General features: G+C 43.4%; 1 protein-coding gene across 1 annotated transcript in view; it reads left to right on the top strand.

The window, feature by feature from the left end:
* Positions 1-23,369, top strand: part of LOC139367333 (MICOS complex subunit mic25a-like) — a 54,011-nt gene that overhangs the window by 25,621 nt on the left and 5,021 nt on the right. The window contains exons 3-4 of the mRNA XM_071105542.1: positions 8,426-8,496; positions 20,060-20,195. Of these exons, the coding sequence (XP_070961643.1) occupies positions 8,426-8,496; positions 20,060-20,195 (207 nt within the window). The remainder of the gene's footprint in view (positions 1-8,425; positions 8,497-20,059; positions 20,196-23,369) is intronic.

Raw genomic sequence — 23,369 nt, forward strand, 5'->3', positions numbered from 1 at the left:
GTAGGGTAGAGATGATATGATCCTTAACTAACCTCTCAAAGCACTTCATGATGACAGAAGTGAGTGCTCTGGGGCGAATAGTCATTTAGTTTAGTTTCCTTTGCTTTCTTGGGTACAGAAACAATGGTGGACTTCTTGAAGCAAGTGGGGACAGAAAACTGGAGTGTTTTATGTTTATATTTACCTCATTATAAGAATGTGGCGTTTACCAAAGGGATCAGAGACTGGCGGTGAAATGGTGTCTGCACTATTTGCTGCTGGGTTTGGGTTGTGTTATGAGCCGGACCAGGGAGGCAGATAATACTGTGGAGTTGGTGTGTCTGTTCAAACCCCTGTCACTCTGTTTGGGTTAGGTGGGTGGGCCCTGCCCGACAGACTGGATCAGAGAAGAAGAGGAATTCTAGACTTTATACCCTGAGTTCCCTTTACAACTAATGGAAGCCATCAATTAGAGCTGTCTATAACATGTAGGTGGGCTGCAACCAATGGCTGTACATATGAATGGAGAAAGCCATCTATCACGTGACACCCTATGTAAAGGCTCGATAGAGCCAAATGTAAAGACTCATTGAAGCCAAATGAAGTCGGTTAAGACGGTGTCTCATTAGATCATTAAATCTGGCATTGTCCCCATGTACAGTGCCTTGCGAAAGTATTCGGCCCCCTTGAACTTTGCGACCTTTTGCCACATTTCAGGCTTCAAACATAAAGATATAAAACTGTATTTTTTTGTGAAGAATCAACAACAAGTGGGACACAATCATGAAGTGGAACGACATTTATTGGATATTTCAAACTTTTTTAACAAATCAAAAACTGAAAAATTGGGCGTGCAAAATTATTCAGCCCCTTTACTTTCAGTGCAGCAAACTCTCTCCAGAAGTTCAGTGAGGATCTCTGAATGATCCAATGTTGACCTAAATGACTAATGATGATAAATACAATCCACCTGTGTGTAATCAAGTCTCCGTATAAATGCACCTGCACTGTGATAGTCTCAGAGGTCCGTTAAAAGCGCAGAGAGCATCATGAAGAACAAGGAACACACCAGGCAGGTCCGAGATACTGTTGTGAAGAAGTGTAATGCCGGATTTGGATACAAAAAGATTTCCCAAGCTTTAAACATCCCAAGGAGCACTGTGCAAGCGATAATATTTAAATGGAAGGAGTATCAGACCACTGCAAATCTACCAAGACCTGGCCGTCCCTCTAAACTTTCAGCTCATACAAGGAGAAGACTGATCAGAGATGCAGCCAAGAGGCCCATGATCACTCTGGATGAACTGCAGAGATCTACAGCTGAGGTGGGAGACTCTGTCCATAGGACAACAATCAGTCGTATATTGCACAAATCTGGCCTTTATGGAAGAGTGGCAAGAAGAAAGCCATTTCTTAAAGATATCCATAAAAAGTGTTGTTTAAAGTTTGCCACAAGCCACCTGGGAGACACACCAAACATGTGGAAGAAGGTGCTCTGGTCAGATGAAACCAAAATTGAACTTTTTGGCAACAATGCAAAACGTTATGTTTGGCGTAAAAGCAACACAGCTGAACACACCATCCCCACTGTCAAACATGGTGGTGGCAGCATCATGGTTTGGGCCTGCTTTTCTTCAGCAGGGACAGGGAAAATGGTTAAAATTGATGGGAAGATGGATGGAGCCAAATACAGGACCATTCTGGAAGAAAACCTGATGGAGTCTGCAAAAGACCTGAGACTGGGATGGAGATTTGTCTTCCAACAAGACAATGATCCAAAACATAAAGCAAAATCTACAATGGAATGGTTAAAAAATAAACATATCCAGGTGTTAGAATGGCCAAGTCAAAGTCCAGACCTGAATCCAATCGAGAATCTGTGGAAAGAACTGAAAACTGCTGTTCACAAATGCTCTCCATCCAACCTCACTGAGCTCGAGCAGTTTTTCAAGGAGGAATGGGAAAAAATTTCAGTCTCTCGATGTGCAAAACTGATAGAGACATACCCCAAGCGACTTACAGCTGTAATCGCAGCAAAAGGTGGCGCTACAAAGTATTAACTTAAGGGGGCTGAATAATTTTGCACGCCCAATTTTTCAGTTTTTGATTTGTTAAAAAAGTTTGAAATATCCAATAAATGTCGTTCCACTTCATGATTGTGTCCCACTTGTTGTTGATTCTTCACAAAAAAATACAGTTTTATATCTTTATGTTTGAAGCCTGAAATGTGGCAAAAGGTCGCAAAGTTCAAGGGGGCCGAATACTTTCGCAAGGCACTGTAGCTTGTTTCTGGTCACAGGTGGTTAGCAGTGTTTTGGTTATTTGGAAAGCCAAATCAATCAACAATATAATAATACTCCTAGGAAAAATATAAATCTTTAACTTACAATCAATGCAATTAGAAAGGTTCAAAATTAATGAAAGACATCACAGTTGAAAAATATATGACACGTGGAAATCAAAAGAGGATGGTCTACAGAGATAGGTGGGATGGGCTGAGGCTCATGATCAGAAATAGTTATTTCTGAAAACCCTATACATTTTGGATCCTATCTATCCAAAATGTTGTGTTTTATAATCAAAAAAACATTACCTTTATGTAACTACTGTGTATGAAAGTACCATATATGCAAAATTTGTGTAAAATGTATATGTAAAACAAAGTTTGAAAAATATAAAATGATGTTGTCTCATGGAGACAACATGCGCAGTTTGAGCTACTCCAGGAAGTGACATTGCAGGCTAGCTCAGTGCGGCCCTCTCTCACTGAATATCTCAAGGGTACTGCAGGCTGCCATTAGCATTGATTGTCTTAATTTTTTTTTGTTCATTTACACAAAGATCGCCATTTTTCCATTCACTATAATGGGGATCCGGTTTTCTGCTAACAATGCCTGCTGTACTGCGGTTGGCCTTGAAATTTCGTGTCTTCAATGAGAGGGGGCAGTCGTTCTCCCCTGGCTGCAACTCTGAAGGTTTGAAATTGGGAGAGAGGCTTTCGGTGAGTGCGATAATGTTTGTGAAGACGCCACACATAATCGTCTCGTGTCTGTGAATTCTCCCGAATGCTGGAAGTCGGAGAGCTGTGAAAACTACTTGTTGTGAACAGCAATGTTCCGCTGCTGTTTGAATTAGCACAGGCTCTCTCTAATCCAGCTAAAGCCTTCTGCTGGCTCCCCTGCTCTTGTCTCCATCCCTCTCCTATCCTGAACCGCTCCTTGCTTCACTCTTCTGCTTGTCAAGGCTTCCCCCCCAGCCCTCCACCCAGTACCCTCTCTCTCTCTCTCTCCTCCTTGTCACTAGTTGCAAAGCACTTTGAAGCACTTGAGCGTGGGTACGAGATAATAATCCTCCTGAAATCCTGACAGCCGCGTTGACACGCTGTCGGCAGGGGCCTTGTTCTGGAAATATCTGCATGACTCCCCCATCCAACCAGCTGAAGCTGCTTTTACCTGGATGGACAGAGAGTGGAGCAGCCGACCGCCACACAGTCAGCCCCCTTTAGCCTCAAGGCCTGCAGAGGCTAACCAATCACAAATGAATTTACTTCAAAGGGGGAGACGAATGCATTTTCATTTTATTTTTTGGAGCAAGGATTATTAATTTCTCAGCATGCCAGACGGATGTAGGCACATATCAGGGGCTCCTCTTAAACCACAGGGCCAGCGGTTAGAACAGAGACGACAGGAGAAGCATTCTAATCAGAATGCTGTACAGGGTGCTTTTTTTCTCCACACTAAAAGCACATTTTGCTGTGTTCCTGGTTTCTGATGGAAATGTAAGAAGTAAACTTCAAGTAAGGATGAGGCGTATTATTTTCCCTTTCTTTGTACCTTTTAGCCTTGTAATGTTGGGCACAGAAGGTAAAGCTCATCTCCCGATACAAAATATCAGTTTGCTCAGACAGTAGTGTCGTAACGTTGTATTGATTAATGTGACGACTGCTGCTCATCGAATGATTAACTGTTTATAATTACGTGATTAAACAAATCAGGTAATTATTAACTCAGTAGCCTGGGGCACCATGGGAAAGTTTGGGTTTTTATTGAGTTTCTATTTTCCAAATTAACTCAAAGAATATCAGAATATCGATTTTACAACAGTCGCTAATTAATACATTTCCTCTACAGTCTCCTTCTGAACGTCGCATAATTTGTGAATCTGCACAAACCCGAGTCTCAGTAAATAAGTCCGTACCACACCAATTGAGTTGATTATTTATTTACTAACAAGCAAAACAGATAATATAAGATACACATGCACAAACACACAGTCTAGGCTATTAATTAGAACTTAGAACAATGACACAGGTTCCTAGCGGGCCAACACAATATGAAACGTGTTAAACAAAATGGGGATTTCAAAAGAGGGAGAAAGAGAAAGAGCACAAGAGAAAAGCACACTTGGGTGCATTTGTCAACTGTGCTTATTTTAACCCTAACATTGCCCCGAACTGCCGCTCTTATGGGTCAGAATATAATGATGTAATTACGTGTTGAAGGTCTCTGATGGGGTGTCTCTTCGTGGCCCGGGTTCCGACTACTCTGATGACGGCACGTCTTCAGTTACCGGGTGTAACTTTCTGTTTGTCCTCACGATGTCAGTGTCCTTTCTCTTAGTGGGCTGTTTCCTCGCCCTTGTTCTGAAAAGGGTTCTTCGGAGGACGGCTAATCAGCCGTGTAGATGGTTCCAGCGTGGGAATGAAAGCAGTGTAGACACACGATTCCTTGGAGAGTGGTAACTGGGTGGTCCTGCTTGAGTTCACCCTCTTAGACAAGGCTACTCATCCATAGCATAAATTGTAAAAAGGTTCCTTTGTCTTCTTCAACCTCGTGTTGAATTTTGGGTTTACAACTAATTCGGAACTTGGCTGAAGCTCGTGGTCACTTAGTCTGATATGTTCATTTTTACCTGACATGTTTTATACCCTCGGGTCAGAAATGGGAGTTCTCTGGGCGTAACTAGTTACGAGGCAAGATCTGGATTTTATTCAGATCCAATTTAGACAACTAACTTCACATTTCATCTTTACAAAAACATTCTCTTTGATCTGGACATTTTCCACACAACGTACAGTATGCAAACCTCAAGTACATAGTGTGAAATCTCTTCAAGTTATGTTTTCTTTATAACGTCGTAATTTCACTTTTTATAGCATAACAAAAACAACATTCATTTTCATATTCCATCTATCGTCATCACCACCATTTTGGCTGACGAAACATATTGTCCCAACGTCCTTTTATTGCATGTTACTGTTCAGAGGTAGATTCTCCATAGGCCCAACATACATTCCATCCCTCCATACTGAGAGGACAAAGGGGATTTTGTCTGCTGCCTTAAGAGTTACAATGGATGGGAGGTGTCATTAAAAAAAACACCTCCATACCTCTCAATCTCTCCCCCTCTGTTGTGTGTGAGAGATATCTCTGTAGGATTATGGTCCACGGGAACCTGACCCGAACAGGCCTGTCATGACAGGAGCTATGTTGTAGAAGCAAACATGTCATACAGAGAGAACAAGCGAGAGAGACATGTTGTTAGTTCATTGTGCTGTCACTCAGCAACACCATAATGGGAAGCCGCCTCACATGGATCTACTAGCAGTTAAATGGAAGGTGTTCTCTGAACCAGAGGCCCTGGAGGGGTAATACGTCCTCCTGATACCCCCTGATATTTATAGAAGAAGAGACAGAACACTGAAAGCGATCTCCTAGACTCATTATTGCCTGCAGGAGAGGATCCATCTCAAAGACAGAGATTGGCTGAGGTTAATACATCTCTTGTCTAAATATCTCACTGCAGAATTCACTTCACCCTTCTTTTTTTTTAAATGGTCGCTAAAACAGGAGCGTGCGTGTGCTGAAAACCTGGTCCTTTTACAGCGCATCAAAGCATGGCTGTTGGTGTCGGCGGTGCTGGGCTGATAAGTGCCCCTAGTGTAGGTGTGTAGTACAGCACTTAGCCTGCGGCAACGCCCAGGCAGAGCCACCCTGCACAGATTAAGATATCCATTGGATTAGCACAGCAGGAAGCGGCACTGGGGTTGGGCAGGGGGAGGGTGGCAGATGAGGGTGGCTGATGGCAGTTGCCAGCCAGGAAGAGGAGTGTGAGACAAGCCAGCTGCCAGCTGTTAGATTAGCACAGGCAAATCCGGTTAATGCAGGTAGCATTGCCACGGCAATGCATCACTGCAAATGTATTCAGGAAGGAAGAAGGGGTTCACAGTGAAAGTAACGGTGGGTTTAAATGCCACTAGGCCATTCCTTCTTGACCCTACTTTCACTGTGAACACACACTACCCACCTGCACATATGATGGAGCTTAGACGTTCTACTGTTTTTAATAACAGACACAATATAGTAATAGTCTCTCAACAGGGCTCCCGAACCATCCTACGACATTTAATCAACGTTTTCAATGAATCCAGGTCTTTACATTCACCTTTTTAGATATACCCAGTCCAAGATGGCAGTTTATGTATGTTAAGCCCCACTGGATATATAGGAAGGATGCACTCTAGTTTTGTTTTGAGGCATTCTATCTGCTCCCTGGTGGTATGAACAGGCCTGAATGGAGATCAGTCAGTAACGGCTAAGAAGGAGATCCAATAGTACTGTAGTATCTGGGTCAATGTGTCTGCAATCCCACTTCACCGTCTCACCTTGCCAGCCCTCATTGTAGTGTAGACACAAACAGACACATACACACACACTCTCTCATGCACCCACACACAAATGCACAGACACACACGTATTTTCACTCACATAAATGGGTTAATAATTTTAGGCATGCACAATGTAGCTACAGAACACTGATTCCAGAGAACCACAGTGGGTCACTGCTCTTTGGTAAATCTGCATTTAATTGCAAGCATCACAATCTCCTGGACCGGTGCTCACACAATAACAGTCCCTGCTGTAGTTCCTTGCTTGTTATGAGAACCTCCTCACAGCCTCATAAAATACATTAACATTTAAGAAGCAGCAGCTCTTAATGGGGCCTTCAGAGAGAGTTCAGACAACGGGAGATGAGGCAAAGCAATGGGCCTGGGCTGACTCAGGCTCCTCCTCCACCTTCCCATGATTGGAGAAGATGAGAGGATGGGGGTCAAATGGACGATAATTTGTCCTGTGATAGTTGAATTGGTGTGAATGCATACGAGCGGGGCTCCTCTGTTTCCACTGTCGGCTCCCTCACCTTGAGATGACTTGTGTAGGGTTCAGATTGTGTGAAATATGAGAGAGACTGACCCCACTGGCACCTGGTGAATTGATGGGGATTCAGGGCTGGGCTTCAGCGATGCTCCCATCACTCTCCTGCTCTGCTCACCTCAAATACCACCGGTTCGCTCTCTCAGTCGGAAAGACGAATATCAGAAATAATTAAGGGAAGCCCATTTAGCCTGGGCTTAAGGATGGCATTCTGAGGCACGGTCATTACCTCATCAAACTGAGGTGCTGCCTGTCAGGAGTAATTAGGGAAATGAGACTCCACCTGGGCTGAGAGAGTGTCTTCTTTTAGCCACATCATTGGTTGAGAATCCAACGGTTAACCCCACGATACAGTGACATGTAGTCTCTCGTGACAGACTATAGCTGGCCAGGGCATTCAAGATTTGGTTCTGGGGAATTGAGGCACTGTGCTATGGGCCAGTGCCTATATGCTATGGGCTAATGTTGTGACTACACCAGAGTCTCCTCAGCAGTAATTAGAACTGTTACTGAGGACTGTGTGGGTGATGATGGTCTCTGTGAAAGTCTCTATAGCATAGCATAATGAAGAGACCGTGTGTCTGTGACCAGGCTCACTGATCCCTCCCCAGTCTGCCTGACTGACTGCCAGCAGAACATCCACGAACTACCCCATGATGGCCAATAAGAATAGGGTTTTAAAACCTACTAAAGTTCCTCTGTACCCTCGAACAAGGCAGTTAAACAAGAATTGCATCAGCTAATATGCAGTTGTTAAATGAACTGGCTGTTACCTAAGGCAATGATCTGGGATGGTGGCCAAATAAGGAGGTGATACTGATTATAGTCGTATTTTTATTAGCATCCAAACATTTGAATTATTCATGGATTGTATCATAAAATGTTTTTTTTTATGCCATCATTTTTAAGGTTTCTCCACATCTGTCCAACTACAGCCAACCTGACCGTCTATGGATGGTTGTTGAACGAATCGGCGAGGTGTGTAGGCTCAGTTGGTCGCTGTACATACGTAGATGCATTAGAATGTTGGGAAAAAAACTATCCATCTCATTATTGAAAGCTTGTTGGCTGTAGTTGGATACACTGTATGTATTTAGTAAGTGTTGGGGCGTAATAGATGTGCATTTTATGAGGGATCATGTTATTTTCTTCCATCATATGAACTGTACAGTAACCTTAACCTTACCTGTTTCATTCAGTATTTTCTCATAATATTTATTTGTTTATTTCAGAATTTGGATCGATACAAGAAAACCAAGAAACAGTTCTACGACCAAGCCACAAAATCCAAAGCTCTTGTAAAGTAAGTAGAACTGCTTGTCCACCTGTATAGTTCTGTTCACATCCAGACTCTACAGTAAAACTTGCTACAATGTGCTACCTGTGGAAGTACAGTCCCTCTGTAGCACAACCCAACACCACAGACAAAGTGATTTACAATTGGTTTGCACTGAAAAAGCTATAACACTTGAATGTGTTCTACTAGATCTATGATGGATCCATGTAGACTGTAGATCGATTTCTCATCTCGGCTTTGCTGTAAATTACACAGTGATTGTATACTAGTTCCTCCCGTTTTGTCTCCCAGTACAAATCACAGTAATTGATGTTGTTGTCGGAATGGTAGAAGAGTTTGTATACAACGAACCAACGAGTGATGTGCTTTTGGTTTCCATGGAGATTGAAGATGGCACTGTTGAAGATGGCGCTGGAGAAGATGGCTGCCGTTTCATGGGCTCTTAACCAAACGCGCTATTTCGTTAGTGTGTTCGCATTGTTTGTAACTTACTTTGTACATAATGTTGCTACTACTGTCTCTTATGACCAAAAAGTGCTTCTGGAAATCAGAACAGCGATTACTCACCTCGTACTGGATGAAGAATTTATCTTTAATGAGTTGGACGAGAGGGATTTACTCCAGACACCCGAACAGGCCCTCATCCAGTCATTCGCAGGAGAAAGAGACAGAAAAGATATCGCGGAAAGAGATCGGGGTGCCTTGTGAGGATCCTCTGGCGAGTGGCTAATCTGCCCTTGCCATCCATACTACTGGCCTACGTACAGTCGCTGGAAAATAAATTGTGCGAACTAAAAGCATGCATATCCTACCAACGGGATATTAAAAACAGTAATATCTTATGTTTCACCGAGTTGTGGCTGAATGACGACATGAGTAACATACAGCTGATGGGTTATACGCTGTATCAGCAGGATAGAACAGCAGCCTCTGGTAAGACAAGGGGTGGCGGTCTCTGTATACGTGTAAACAACAGCTGGTGCAAAATATCTTAGGAAGTCTCAAGGTTTTGCTCGCCTGAGGTAGAGTCTCATGATAAGCTATAGACCACACTATCTACCTAGAAAGTTTTCATCTGTATTTTCTTTTGCTGTCTCCATACCACCACAGACCGATGCTGGCACTAAGACCGCACTCAATGAGCTTTATACCGACATAAGCAGACAGGTAAACACTCATCCAGAGGTCGGCACTCCTAGTAGCCGGGGACTTTAATGTCAGGAAACTTAAATCTGTCAGCATATTAAATGTGCCACCAGAGGGAAAAAAAACTCTAGACAACCTTTACTCCACACACAGAGACGCGTACAAAGCTCTCCCTCGCCCTCCATTTGGCAAATCTGACCATATTTATATCCTCCGGATTCCTGCTTACAAGCAAAAATTAAAGCAGGAAGCACCAGTGATTTGTTCAATAGAAAAGTGGTTAGATGAAGCAGACGCTAAGCTAAAGGACTGTTTTGCTAGCACGGACTGGAATATGTTCCGGGATTCATCCGATGGCATTGAGGAGTACACCACATCAGTCACTGGCTTCATCAATAAGTGCATCGATGACGTTGTCTCCACAGTGACAGTGACTGTACATACCCCAACCAGAAGCCATGGATTACAGGCAACAGCTGCACTGAGCTAAAGGATAGAGCTGCAGCTTTCAAGGAGCGGCACTCTAACCCGGAAGCTTATAAGAAATCCCGCTATGCCCTCCGACAAACCATCAAACAGTTAAAGCATCAATAAAGGACTGAGTTCGAATCGTACTACACCGGCTCCGACGCGTGTTGGATGTGGCAGGGCTTGCAAACTATTACAGACTACAAAGGGAAGCACAGCCGATGACTGTGTGATCACGCTCTCCGGAGCCAATGTGAGTAAGAACTTTACACAGGTCAACATACACAAGGCGCAGGCCAGATGAATTACCAGAACTTGTACTCCGAGAATGCACTGACCAATTGGCAAGTGTCTTCATTTTCAACCTCTCCCTGTCTGAGTCGGTTATACCAACATGTTTCAAGCAGACAATCATAGTCCCTGTGCCCAACAACACTAATGCAACCTCCCTAAATGACTACCGACCCGTAGCACACGTCTGTAGCCATGAAGTGCTTTGAAAGGCTGGTCATGGCTCACATCAACACCATTATCCCAGAAACCCTAGACCCACTTCAATTTGCATACCGCCCCAACAGATCCACAGATGATGCAATCTCTATTGCACTCCACACTGCCCTTTCACACCTGGACAAAAGGACCCCCCATTTGAGAATGCTATTCATTGACTACAGCTCAGCGTTCAACACCATAGTGCCCTCAAAGCTCATCACTAAGCTAAGGACCCTGGAGCTGGATGCTGGACTTGCTGACAGGTCACCCCCAGGTGGTGAAGGTAGGTAACAACACATCCGCCATGCTGATCCTCAACACTGGGGCACCTCAGGGGTGCATGCTCAGTCCCCTCCTGTACTCCATGTCACTCATGACTGCACAGCCAGGCACGACTCCAACACCATCATTAAGTTTGCTGATCACCAATAACGACGAGACAGCCTATAGGGAGGAGGTCAGAGACCTGGCCATGTGGTGCCGGAATAACAACCTCTCCCTCAAAGTGATCAGGACTGAGGAGATGATTGTAGTGTTTAGTTGTTAGGAGCTCTCAAACAATAGCATGTCATTTTTTCGCAGTAATATCTACTGTAAATTGGACAGTGCAGTTATATTAACAAGAATCTAAGCTTTCAGCCGATATAAGACACTTATATGTACCAACATTTGTTGTTTCTCTAAAATCTGCGATGGTGACAAAAGGCGCTGCATGATTTACAACTGTCCCGTTGACGGGACGTCAATCCCTAAGTTTTAACCTAACCGGGAAACATCTGTAGGTGTATTGGGCATCATAAGCTCCACCTCTGGTAAACTGGAGAATGACATATGTATGACAGGATCTATTCACCTGTGCCTGGGCTGGAGACTCAGACTAACGTTCCCTCTGAGCAAGTGGATATTTGAGACACATGGAATTAATGCAGATTAATAAAAACGTACACACTACTACTCGTTATGCCCATAGTGAATGTCAGTGTAAATTCAATTAACCTCAACCTTACGTTTACACATGAGGAAATAACCTGCCCAGATACCATTATTTTCTTCGCCATTAATTTTATCTTACCAGTTAAATGCAAACCCCCCCCCCCCCCCCCCCCCCCCCCCCTGTGCAAAGTGCTGTAAACCTAATAAGCTTTTAATTGTCAACTGTTTTATTAATCAATATTAAATAATGTCCTTTTCACCTGAAGAATTATGAGAGGCTTGGAAATAGCTCACAAATTACAGTGAAGTTGTTGATTTATTTCAGAATAGGCAATCCTACAAATATCTGCCAAAATAAAGGAAACACTTGAGTAAATGAGGGACACAAAGTATATTGAAAGCAGGTGCTTCCACTCAGGTGTGGTTCCTGAGTTAATTAAGCAATTAACATCCCATCATGTGTAGTGGTCTTTATATGTACCACAGGAGAACCAAGAAATGAAGAGCAACACCACGGCTGTCTTTCTGGCTTTTATGTCGATTTGCAATAGTATTGTGAAAAGACAGAACAGGAACACATCAGTCTCCAACGCACCATCTGACAAGTTGTTCTCTCTGTGTTTTCTCGGACTCACACAATCACATTCATACATAAAGCCATAATGTATACTATAAAATAATAACCAATCTTTAATACAAAGAATGTATAGTCTTAATTCTTAGACAATAGAGCCATACCTGCAATAGTATTGTGAAAAGACAGGACAGGAACAATGCACCATCTAACAAGTTGTTCTACACAGGAGCATGAAGGTAAAACACATATCCTGTCTCACATCCCCAATACATTGCTAGGTGCTTTCAGTGTTGACAGTATTAAAATACAACAACTCATGTACAAAAACACTGTAATACAAATAAGCTACAACATGAAATTGCCTTTAATCCCATAATGCAAAGCTAGCATCAGTCGGCAGCACAGCTAACCGTTTGCTTCACAGAAAGGCATGCTAGCTAACAACAGCAATAACTTTTTGCACTCTGTAAACTATATATACTATATATACTATATCAATAACAACAATAAAACTCTGAAAGTTACATGTTTCAATAGTCTCACACTCCCTTATAACAATATCTACAGCATTAACCTTGGGATGTTTTATTTATTTCACGTTATGGACTTCTACAAAAGAGTAATTTGCAACACATACCTTTCTCTCAGTGTTTTTCTTGGACTGAGGAGAACGGGAGCTACGGGTAGTACCAGGGTGTTAGTAGGTGACGTAAGCACCTAGATGAAATAAAATACATTTAATTAAATAAAACCAGAAGATGTTAATATAATTCAGATACTGTAGCTGCCTACCTAACATCAACATGCAGCACCAGTAGCACAACAATTAAAAATAGACACCAAAGTAAAGTTCCTGGCGATCATAGCGATCTGACTCCCCCCTTCTGTCTGAACTTGGAATATTCCTGTTCATGGGCTTGGGCCACTGACCCTCAACCTGGTTGTTCTGTTCTGCGTTGTGTACTATTCTAATAATATGAATTTTAACTCACCTACACATGCTTAGGGTCCTCTATAAAAATGCTGGGCAGGCCATTATTTTCCATGACTTAGGATGACAATGCCCCCAACCACAGGACACGAGTGGTCACTGAATGGTTTGATGAGCATGAAAACGATTAAGACACCATGTTGGTGTTTCCTTTATTTAGGCAGTTGTCTGTATATTTAAATGTTGTGTCCAAATGAGAGCTTTCCTGATTAGCCTTATCACATATCCTACCAGTTTACTTCCTTCTTATTTCTAATGCATTTACCATGGCATGTTTTTCAAAGACTGTTCTCAATTCTGCACACTGTGCACATTACAGTGTTTACATGGTTATGATGAACAGCTGGTCTTTCAATCCCATTGTAATCAGCTTAAACCTCTTTTTTAAAAACACTTCATTTAAATGGTCCATCTTTCCAGGCGTTTTACTATACAACTTATCGAATTCCCCAGTAGAATAAAGCAATACCATAATGTTGTGCTATTTTGCCAGGGAGACCCTCGGCTGTAGATATGGGAGCACAAGAGTAATCATCACAAGTGATTTTTTTATTCGTAACTAACTGCAGTGGGGGACAAAAGGCCTATACCAGTATCACATCAGTAAATGAATGACCATTCAAAAGGCCTATACCAGTATCACATCAGTAAATGAATGACCATTCAAAAGGCCTATACCAGTATCACATCAGTAAATGAATGACCATTCAAAAGGCCTATACCAGTATCACATCAGTAAATGAATGACCATTCAAAAGGCCTATACCAGTATCACATCAGTAAATGAATGACCATTCAAAAGGCCTATACCAGTATCACATCAGTAAATGAATGACCATTCAAAAGGCCTATACCAGTATCACATCAGTAAATGAATGACCATTCAAAAGGCCTATACCAGTATCACATCAGTAAATGAATGACCATTCAAAAGGCCTATACCAGTATCACATCAGTAAATGAATGACCATTCAAAAGGCCTATACCAGTATCACATCAGTAAATGAATGACCATTCAAAAGGCCTATACCAGTATCACATCAGTAAATGAATGACCATTCAAAAGTAAAAAAAATAGAGAGGAGTAGCAGTACAATCTGAGATAAACATTTTCAAATGCACTATAGTCTTTGGGAAAGTCAGCTCTTCTTTCTTCTGCATGTGTAAATTAAGCAGTGTGTGTAAGCATGGTGGCAGGTGGTTAGGGACTGCTGTTCTCCTTGCATACTCTGTGCTAACCTTGCTCCTCGCTGCAAACTACCGAAGGCCTCTAATCAGGGATTTGAGCTTCTAAGCTCATGTGAGCGTGTTGCCGTCTGATGCCACGTCAGCCAGGAAGAGACTCCCTCCCAGGCAGGAGACATGGCAACGCACGCTCCCATCAGATGGCAATACGATCGGAGCGAGATCTCTCTTCTGTAAGTGTTCGTACCCTGTCTCCAGTACAGTGATGGTCTCAGTGTTTTTTCGGTGCTATGGTTTTGTAGAACCTTCCAGTGTCTCCTATTCCAGTTTTGGCCAACCAAGAGAAGGTTAGATTGAGTGAAGACTCTGAGGTAAGGAGATCAAAAGAAGACAGTTGCAGTTGGGCTGGGGGAAGGGTTAGGGTGGAATGGAGGCCAGGATGTGGTCAGGGTTAGGGTGGAATGGAGGCCAGGATGTGGTCAGGGTTAGGGTTAGGGTGGAATGGAGGCCAGGATGTGGTCAGGGGTTATGCAGCAAGACTGGGTCTAAGGTTACACTCTCAGAAAAAAGGGTTCCAAAAGGATTCTCCTTTTTTTTCCCCAGGTAGAACCCGTTGGTTTCCATGTAGAACCCGTTGATTTCCATGTACAACCATGTTTCTACATGGAACCAAAAAAAGGTTATACCTGGAACCAAAAGGGTTGCTCAAAGGGTTCTCCCACAGGGACAGTCTAGGTTCTAGATAGCACCTTTTTTTCTGAGAGTGTAGAGTATTGAATTGGGCTACAATGCTTGGGCTGTGTTTGCATACTGTAAATTGTCATTTTCCTGAGCTGTACTACCAGAGCTTAAGCAGACAGTGGCAGTTTGCCGGGCTCCTACCTGCCAGCCTCCTCCACGGTGTGATGTTTTAATCCAGGTTTTAATTCCTAGACTTGGAGAAGGTTTGCCAGGGGCATCCTGTCCCTGCTTGTCTTCCTTGTGTGCACGCTGATGCCTTGTCTCAGCTGCAGCTCCCCAAGCCCCAACTCTCCTGGAGCATGACAAGGCTGTTCTCTTATATCTTTACCTCTCTGTCCCTCACTGCTTCCTGACTTTACTCCCTCTCTAGCACACAGAGCAGAGCACAGGGCACTCAAAACCTAGTGCCCATCGTCTTCTTGCTGTTTTATCTCTCGTATCAGACATTACCTATCTGACAGATACTTTACCTATTTGAAGTCTTCAATTGAAGAGAGATAATGTGCTGTATTGTGACGGTTAAAGTGAAGTAGTTCTCAAAGCACTCTGTAGTTTGTAGCCGTCTTGGAGTGTGGCTGTTAGAGTGCTGTGTTGTGATTGTAATGTAATGCACACCTTATGAGCCGCCCTGACAAAGGTGTGTATCTTTGATGGAACAGCCTAGCTGGCTGCACCATAATCAGCTTGGCAACAAGCCAAGGCACTGCAGACCTTTCTGAGGTAAACAGAAAAGCATTGGTATTGAGGAGCTCCCCTCTGTGAAAACGAAAGGCAACACAGAACTAGCTGTATACTAGCTGTTGTGTGGTATTGATATTAAGAAAATGGTATGTACAGTGGTAGGTGCGCTACCGTTCAAAAGTTTGGGGTCACTTAGAAATGTCCTTGCTTTTGAAAGAAAAACTCATTTTTTGTCCATTATAATAACATCAAATTGATCAGAAATACAGTATAGACATTGTTAATATTGTAAATGACTATTGTAGCTGGAAACTATTGTAGCTGATTTTCGTTATGGAATATCTATACAGGCGTACAAAGGCTCATTATCAGCAACCATCACTCCTGTGTTCCAATGGCACGTTGTGTTAGCTAATCCAAGATTATAATTTTAAAAGGCTAACTGATCAATAGAAAACCCTTTTGCAATTATGTTAGCACAGCTGAAAACTGTTGTTCTGATTAAAGAAGCAATACAACTGGCCTTCTTTAGACTAATTGAGTTTCTGGAGCATCAGCATTACATGCTCAAAATGGCCAGAAACAATGAACTTTCTTCTGAAACTCGTCAGTCTATTCTTGTTCTGAGAAATTAAGGCTATTCCAGGCGAGAAATTGCCAAGAAACTGAAGATCTCATTCAACGCTGTGTACTACTCCCTTCACAGAACAGCGCAAACTGACTCTAACCAGAATAGAAAGAGGAGTGGGAGGCCCCCGTGCACAACTGAGATGACAAGAGGACAAGTACATTAGATAGTCTAGTTTGAGAAACAGATGCCTCACAAGTCCTTAACTGGCAGCTTCATTAAATAGTACCCGCAAAACACCAGTCTCAATGTCAACAGTGAAGACGCGACTCCGGGATGCTGGCCTTCTAGGCCTTTTCTTTCAAAAACAAGGACATTTCTAAGTGACCCCAAACTTTGGAATGGTAGTGTGTATTAGGATGAACTATGTGGAGAATACAGTATATACATACACAGTGAGTAAACAGTATATAAACAAAATATGAGGTGTCCAACGTTCAGTCACAGTGAGCTAGCTACAGCTAACAACAGTGGCCAATTAGTTAGCTCCAGACAGACGTTGCTCTTGTTGTTCTTGCTGCTGGTGTTATGGCCTCTCAGAGAAAAATCCCTCATTATAGAAGACACAGGCTGTCCAGGGAGTGTAAAACTGGCAGTCATCACTGGCTGACCACACACATGGACCAGCTCTGAGCCCACTCTCCTCTCCTTTGCTGCTGTAGCACGGTAACACCACTATCACTACCATCATACAGTACCACAGCTGTTGTTCATGATCATTCATGATACAGTAGTCTTGTGCTAACAGCAGCAATGCTGTAAGTGTCATCCATAAAATATGACTATTTAGTAGAAGTCATAAGGACTCTGATTTTGACACACACCTCTTCGCTGTAATTGTGGTTCAAATGAAAGAGACATAAAAAAAAGATTCTGTCAACCTTTTGATCCACGACACAGTGGTGAATTATACAGCTGAACCAGTCCTTTACAGCAAATGACACCATGGTCAAACCAGGACTATGCCACCTCACTACACTGTGTGTGTGAGTATGTGTGTGTGAGCTAGACTGGATAAACATGACTTTGAAGGGGACATTCCATCGGAGAGGTGACCCCCTCCAGGTTAGGATGTGAATCTTTACATGCGAGACAGACACTTACATGCGACTCTATCCCAGAGGTCTAACAAGTCAGGCCTCTGCTGTAGTAATTGTCAGCGGTGTCAGAACCCTGCCTGTCTTTGACCTGAGCCCTCAGCGGTCTGGCTCTGGCCCCTTCAGACCTGACAGGCTTAAGTGGGGGAGCATCGTGTGGAGAAGAGGAGAGGAGGGAGAGGGGCCAGGCAGGTGAGATTGGCTGGGGGGGAGTGGAGGAGGAGGATAGAGAAGGAGGAGAATGTAGGGAGGGTGAGGGAGAGGAGGCCTGCGCTGCCCACCTCAGCTCAGTCAATGTGAAAGCTGTCAGAGCTGGGGCCTCTAGTTAATTTCAGCTCCTTCTGAATTCCCTTGCAGATAAAGTTTGGTGGATTTACAGTGTAAAGCCAGTGTGATTAATTTATTTATCTGCCTATTGCAGTAATCTGCTGTGGCTTGGCTGAGGATGGCAGAGCAGAGTTATCTCAAGGCGGTACAGTAGCTACTCTCTCTGTGATTTGAGCGAGCGCTGGTTGCCCACAACAGCAGCTGTATAGAGATACCGGTGCCTCTCCTCTCAGACTCCATCTGATAGCACCTGAAGCACTATGAGCTGCAGACCTAGCACACACATGACCTCTGCCCTCTCTGCCTCTAGCCAATCACATCCAACACACTCTCTTTGGAGTTTCTGTGTGTTTGTGCTGCTTAGCATTTCCATTGATTTGATTCCAATCTCTTCCTTGAATATGCACATTGCAGGCTTGCTAATGGAACCTTTTGTAGTAGTTGTTTTTCTTATTCCCATTTGATTTCTAGTCTTTCATTTCTCATTTTGCCTATCTAAGCTCGGCGTACTTTCAGAAGTTGGTCTTTGTTCTGCCACTGCACGTTTGCTGGAGGAGACAAAAAATAATGGGAATCGACAGTAATTAAGGCCTAATCTCTCAGTGTTCCGTTATATTTACTCACAGATTTTGAATTCAGAAATTACTGCTCATATGCATGGCCTGCTCCGCTCAAAGTGGCATAATCGGCTCAGTTAATATTTTTTATTTAAGGCCTCACCTTCAATTTGGTTCAATTCGGTTCAGCTTTGGCTGCGGCAAACCAATTTTCTGCTTCAGGCCCCTTTAATAAACCTCCTGCACTGTCAGGAGCTTTTCCTTCCCTGATGAAGGCAGTTTATTTTAAATTAAAGGAGAGTTCCTTATCTTCCCAGCACAAAAAACAGCGCTGCTTTAGTCTTTTTCTCTGCTCCTAGTGTGATTAAACAGAGGAAGGAAGAGCTTCAGCAGTGGGTAAAACAGGGGGATCTGATACGCAAAGGCATCATCCCTTAAACATGGATTGATGGAGCTTTCTCTTCTTTCTCTTGACTGTTCAGATAAGACAAGCAACTCACAAGGAAACGCTAGCGATAGCATATCGCTCTGCTGTTTGGTGATATGCTGTGTGATGTGATGGTAGCATTGGATGAGCTTTAATTGAAATGCCGGGGTTGACTTGCGCGCTGAATCAAAGCTGAGCCCGGGCTTTAATTTGGGTTTCAATTAAGCGCAGTGTCAAACGGTCCTCTGATAGTAGGAGTTGGAGTGCAGGGCAGCAGCCGCGGAGCGGATGGGAGGGTTTAACGCACATGACTCTGCTTAATCAATCAAATTTCATTAAGCATGGCAACCTGGCAATGAATCTGCCACAGAGCTCCATCAGCGAGGGACAGGAATGCAGAGACCAATTATGTTACATATCACATATCATATTACAACAAGCTAATCCAATCTGTGAAATCAGTCTGATTTGATCAACTCAACTTGATTTGTTGAATTAGGAAGGATTTACCACTATTTTCACAATTTCTAATCTGTAGCGGTACGTTAGTTGTGGTAGATAGATGGAGGTGGTACTGTAGTGTACTAAGCACCCCCCTATGTTAAAGTCAACATCTTCGGTAGACACAACCACACACCATTGGCTCTGTGTCTACAGGAATCTGGAGGCTCAGTGACATCACTGCTAAAAGATTGCCAGGGTGACTGTGTTTCCCTGCCTCCTCCTCCTCCTCCAGTTGCGGTATCAGGTTATTTATCATCGTTGTGTTAGTCAATGCCACGCTTGTCACAGGCTCTATTAATAAATATCCTCTCTGCTGGTAATTCAGTTTAACCTGTCTCTTCCCATCCATTCATTCCACTAAAGTGTCCACAGGATGGGGAGGGAGACATTTGTACACGATGGGGGATGTTGGTATGTGTTTCTGTGTATTGCTATGTAATGTGGAGTCTGTGTGTGTTTCTGTGTATTGGTATGTAATGTGGAGTCTGAGTGTGTGTTTATGTGAAACGGGGGGGCTTCCTTTTCAGGCACAATGTGGAAACAGTTTCATTTGAGCTGATTCAAAAATAGCAGAAAAGTTCAGATGGTCATGGGTTGTCATCTAGCTTCCTTAACTTACACCATTTTATTCCCTTAAAGTTTCCTTCACGTCAATCACCTGAAGTGTTTTTCAGAACACTGCAATGTCACTGATCATACACTGTAGTAATGTTACATATGTTGCTGGTTGTGTTCTCATAAAAATCATGAAACTGTATCTCTTTGATGACCTCTGGGCTGACCCGTGACCTGTGTCTGTCTGTGTGTGTCCACAGAGCGAGGAACACAGAGTCTGTGTGCATCAACCTGCAGTCCCAGATCCTCAACTGCTACAAGGAGAACCGGGAGCAGACACTGCAATGCTCTGACCTGGCCAAAACGTACATGCAGTGCATTGACACAGCCAAGAAGGTCAGTGTTCACTATAGGCTCTGACTCAGTGGATGCATGGGGGTTTTCATGGCTTCTTTCTACACAAATAGTATTATATAGACCCTTCACCTGTTCATATTTTTTTGTTTAACCATAGGATACTTTTTCCCATCCAGTAAAGATACAACTTTATTTGTGTCCCTGTTCCAAATAACCTGGGTTAGGGTTAAGGTTATACAGAAGTCAAGGTAAAGATGTTTCTAGCATCTCTACCCCCAAGTCAAATCTGGCTCATTAGAGTCTTCTGCCTCTTCTACACAAGAGTACTACCCCTATAAGATATATATCTACCTAGAACCCTCTATGTAAGGTTCTTCAAAGAACCCCCTGTAGATACTGTAATTATGCCTACATTAGAACCATCTATGAAGGTTTCTTCCTAGAACTATGTGAACAGTTCCACCAGCCTTATTACCCTTTACAATGACATTCTTTATGACAATACATTACATATATCATGAGGCCTTTCTTTGAGGGCATAGTTATACCCTAACACAGTGGTGTTAGGAATCTCCTGGTTTACAGGCCACATCAGGCCCTGCAAGTCACATTATGCTGGCTTGCAAAGTGATGTGTAATTCCTATTGGAATCCAGCTAGAGTTAAGATATCCAATTGATTTTTTTAAATCACCCATAACCTGCATTCAGAACGACTGCCAGGGTTAGGAACATCGTGAGGAGTCTACCTAAGCCATTTAAACTGCAATAACCATTTAAGTAATGGGTTAAACTACTAACTGCAACCAATCAATGTACATGCAAAAACACAGATATTAAAACAAACAATTCTGAAAATCACCATCCAATAGGGCATGCTGGGAAATGTGATATAAGGTTCTATGTAGAACCCCTATTGCCTTCCAAAGAGTCCTTCTTGCTTTCCAAAGAATCATCAAAGAACCCTTTCTTCCAAAAACTTTTCTAAGGATAGTAAAGGTTCTGTCCCATTGTCGCATAGAGATCACAACGTTCTACCTGTACTGCTATGCCATCTATGAGCGCACGGTCAGCGCCATTGAGACAGATACGTTATGATCTCTATACATCTCTATGAGACAGTGGGACAGAGAATGTGGACGTGGATAGAGGATAGAGGACGTGGATAGAATCTTGTTTCTTATGATTATCAGTAAAATTAACACATTTATAAAATACTGATTACTATGTATATCTTTGTAAGACTATATGACCAACCACCCAGCTTTGTAGTAGTTAGAAGGTCTACTTCCCTGCTTTTGAGAGGAGCTGGCTTGTCACGTTGGTATGAAGAGATTTGGGAGACAGGCGCAGGAATGCGTAATAGTTATTTTTCTTGTACCCAAATTACAACGTGCCATGTAAAGGCGCTGGGACTAAGACCAAACAAACACGTAACAAAAACACAGGGTTGAAACCAAAACAAAAGAGCGAGGAGTACCTCGAATAAATAACACAATGATTAACACACGGGACGAGACCTGTATTCATCTGCACAATCCACAAGGGCACCAAAGCCCAAAACACATAGCACGGGTACTCACACGCACCAAAGGACATTGTAACAATAATCGACAGCCCAATAGAAACCAAAGGGCACACTTATACAAGTACTAATCAGTGGGAATAAGGGACAGGTGTTCATGATGAAAGTTCCGGAGGGATTCGTGACATGGCTACTGTATCGGGAGACTTCCATTAACTGCGCTAAGCTAACAATATGGCAAGTTCAATCATCTCCAAACTGCAACCAGACAAAAAAATGGTATCTGTGAGTTTGTTTGACTCTGGTTCCAGACCATGTCTACATCAAACAGGCATCAGAGTCAGACATTGATAGGAAACCGTTCTATGAACTCAGAATGTTCAGCAAATTCATCTATTTTTAATGGATGCTCACCTAGTTTTAAAGGGATACTGCAAGATTTCGAGAGACTGGGTAAGTAGAGAAACCACCTAAATCTCTAAATCTCATAGTATCCCTTTGACTAGGTGAGCATTTCCTGAACATTCTGAGTTGAAAGATCTCCACCCTAACTGTTTTCTATCAATGTCTGACTCTGATGCCTGTTTGATGTCGACATCTGTAGCAGCACAGCAGGCCAGTTGACAGCTGTGTTACTGCTTGTGCTTGTTACAGCTTGTAACTGTATGGTTTCGGAGGCCGTCAGCCCAGACCAGGCCAACTGCAGACCTAGCCCTACACACTGCCTTATTAACGCTCAGCAAATGAAAGGCATCTTCTGATCTCTGTGTGTGTTTGTACCAGTGTATATATCTGTGTATCTGTGTGTGTGTGTGTGTATGTGTGTGTATCAGTAAATGTGTGTATCAGTATGTGTGTGTGTGTTGTGTATTTCCCCTCTGTTTTGTGTGAAGTAAATGGGCTTGGGTTGTGGTGATGGTTAAAAGGGGGATACAGAGGCAGGCCTTATTAGAGAATGGAGCCAGTGAGCGGAGTGTGAGGCTGGGGAGGGGGGTGCGGGGGTGAGGAGATTGGGAGGCGCCCACGCTCGCCCCTGTCTCGGATAATGAGTTGAGATTGCCTGATCCGTCTCTGCGCTCTGCAGGATTCTCAAGACATTTACAGAGAGAGAGACGCCCTGACTTTGATGGTGATAGATGTTTTGAGCTTCCCTGCATTTAGCACAAAAGAAAGAGGGTGGAGGGAGGGAGAGACAGAGACAGAGACGGAGAGAGATGGGAATGCGCTGGTTAGGGTAGCGTGTCTGATGCTGGATTGATATTGCAGTACGACGGGGTCAGTGTGCAAAGCCCCAAGTTTTAGACCTCAGAAACTTTTAATGCTGTTTTCTCCCTCTGCGCTGCCTTCCCTGTAGCCCTGGCTTGGCGTAAACCATCAGCTGAGGCTTTTGTGTTAAAGTCTGGGCGTTATTCCCAGAGCCCCACTGTCAGACTGGGGAAGGAGTGAGTAAACCTTCAGCCCTCCCTCTGGCCTCCACCTGTCCTGCAGCAGTTTACACCTCCAGCCTCCTGCAGCTCTCCTCTCTTCTCCTCTCCTGTAAGGTGCCATCCCTCCATCAATGAAGTTGAGCTCACTTCAAAGTTCTGCAAGATTGCAGGGCTGACTGAGCGATGCAGAATCGAGCTCTCTTGGAGAATGGTGTGTTGAACTGCTTCATGCGTACTGTACTGCCCAGAGCGCAGTGGAAAGG

This window comes from Oncorhynchus clarkii, chromosome 16, assembly GCF_045791955.1.
Source record: "Oncorhynchus clarkii lewisi isolate Uvic-CL-2024 chromosome 16, UVic_Ocla_1.0, whole genome shotgun sequence".
NCBI lineage: Eukaryota > Metazoa > Chordata > Actinopteri > Salmoniformes > Salmonidae > Oncorhynchus > Oncorhynchus clarkii.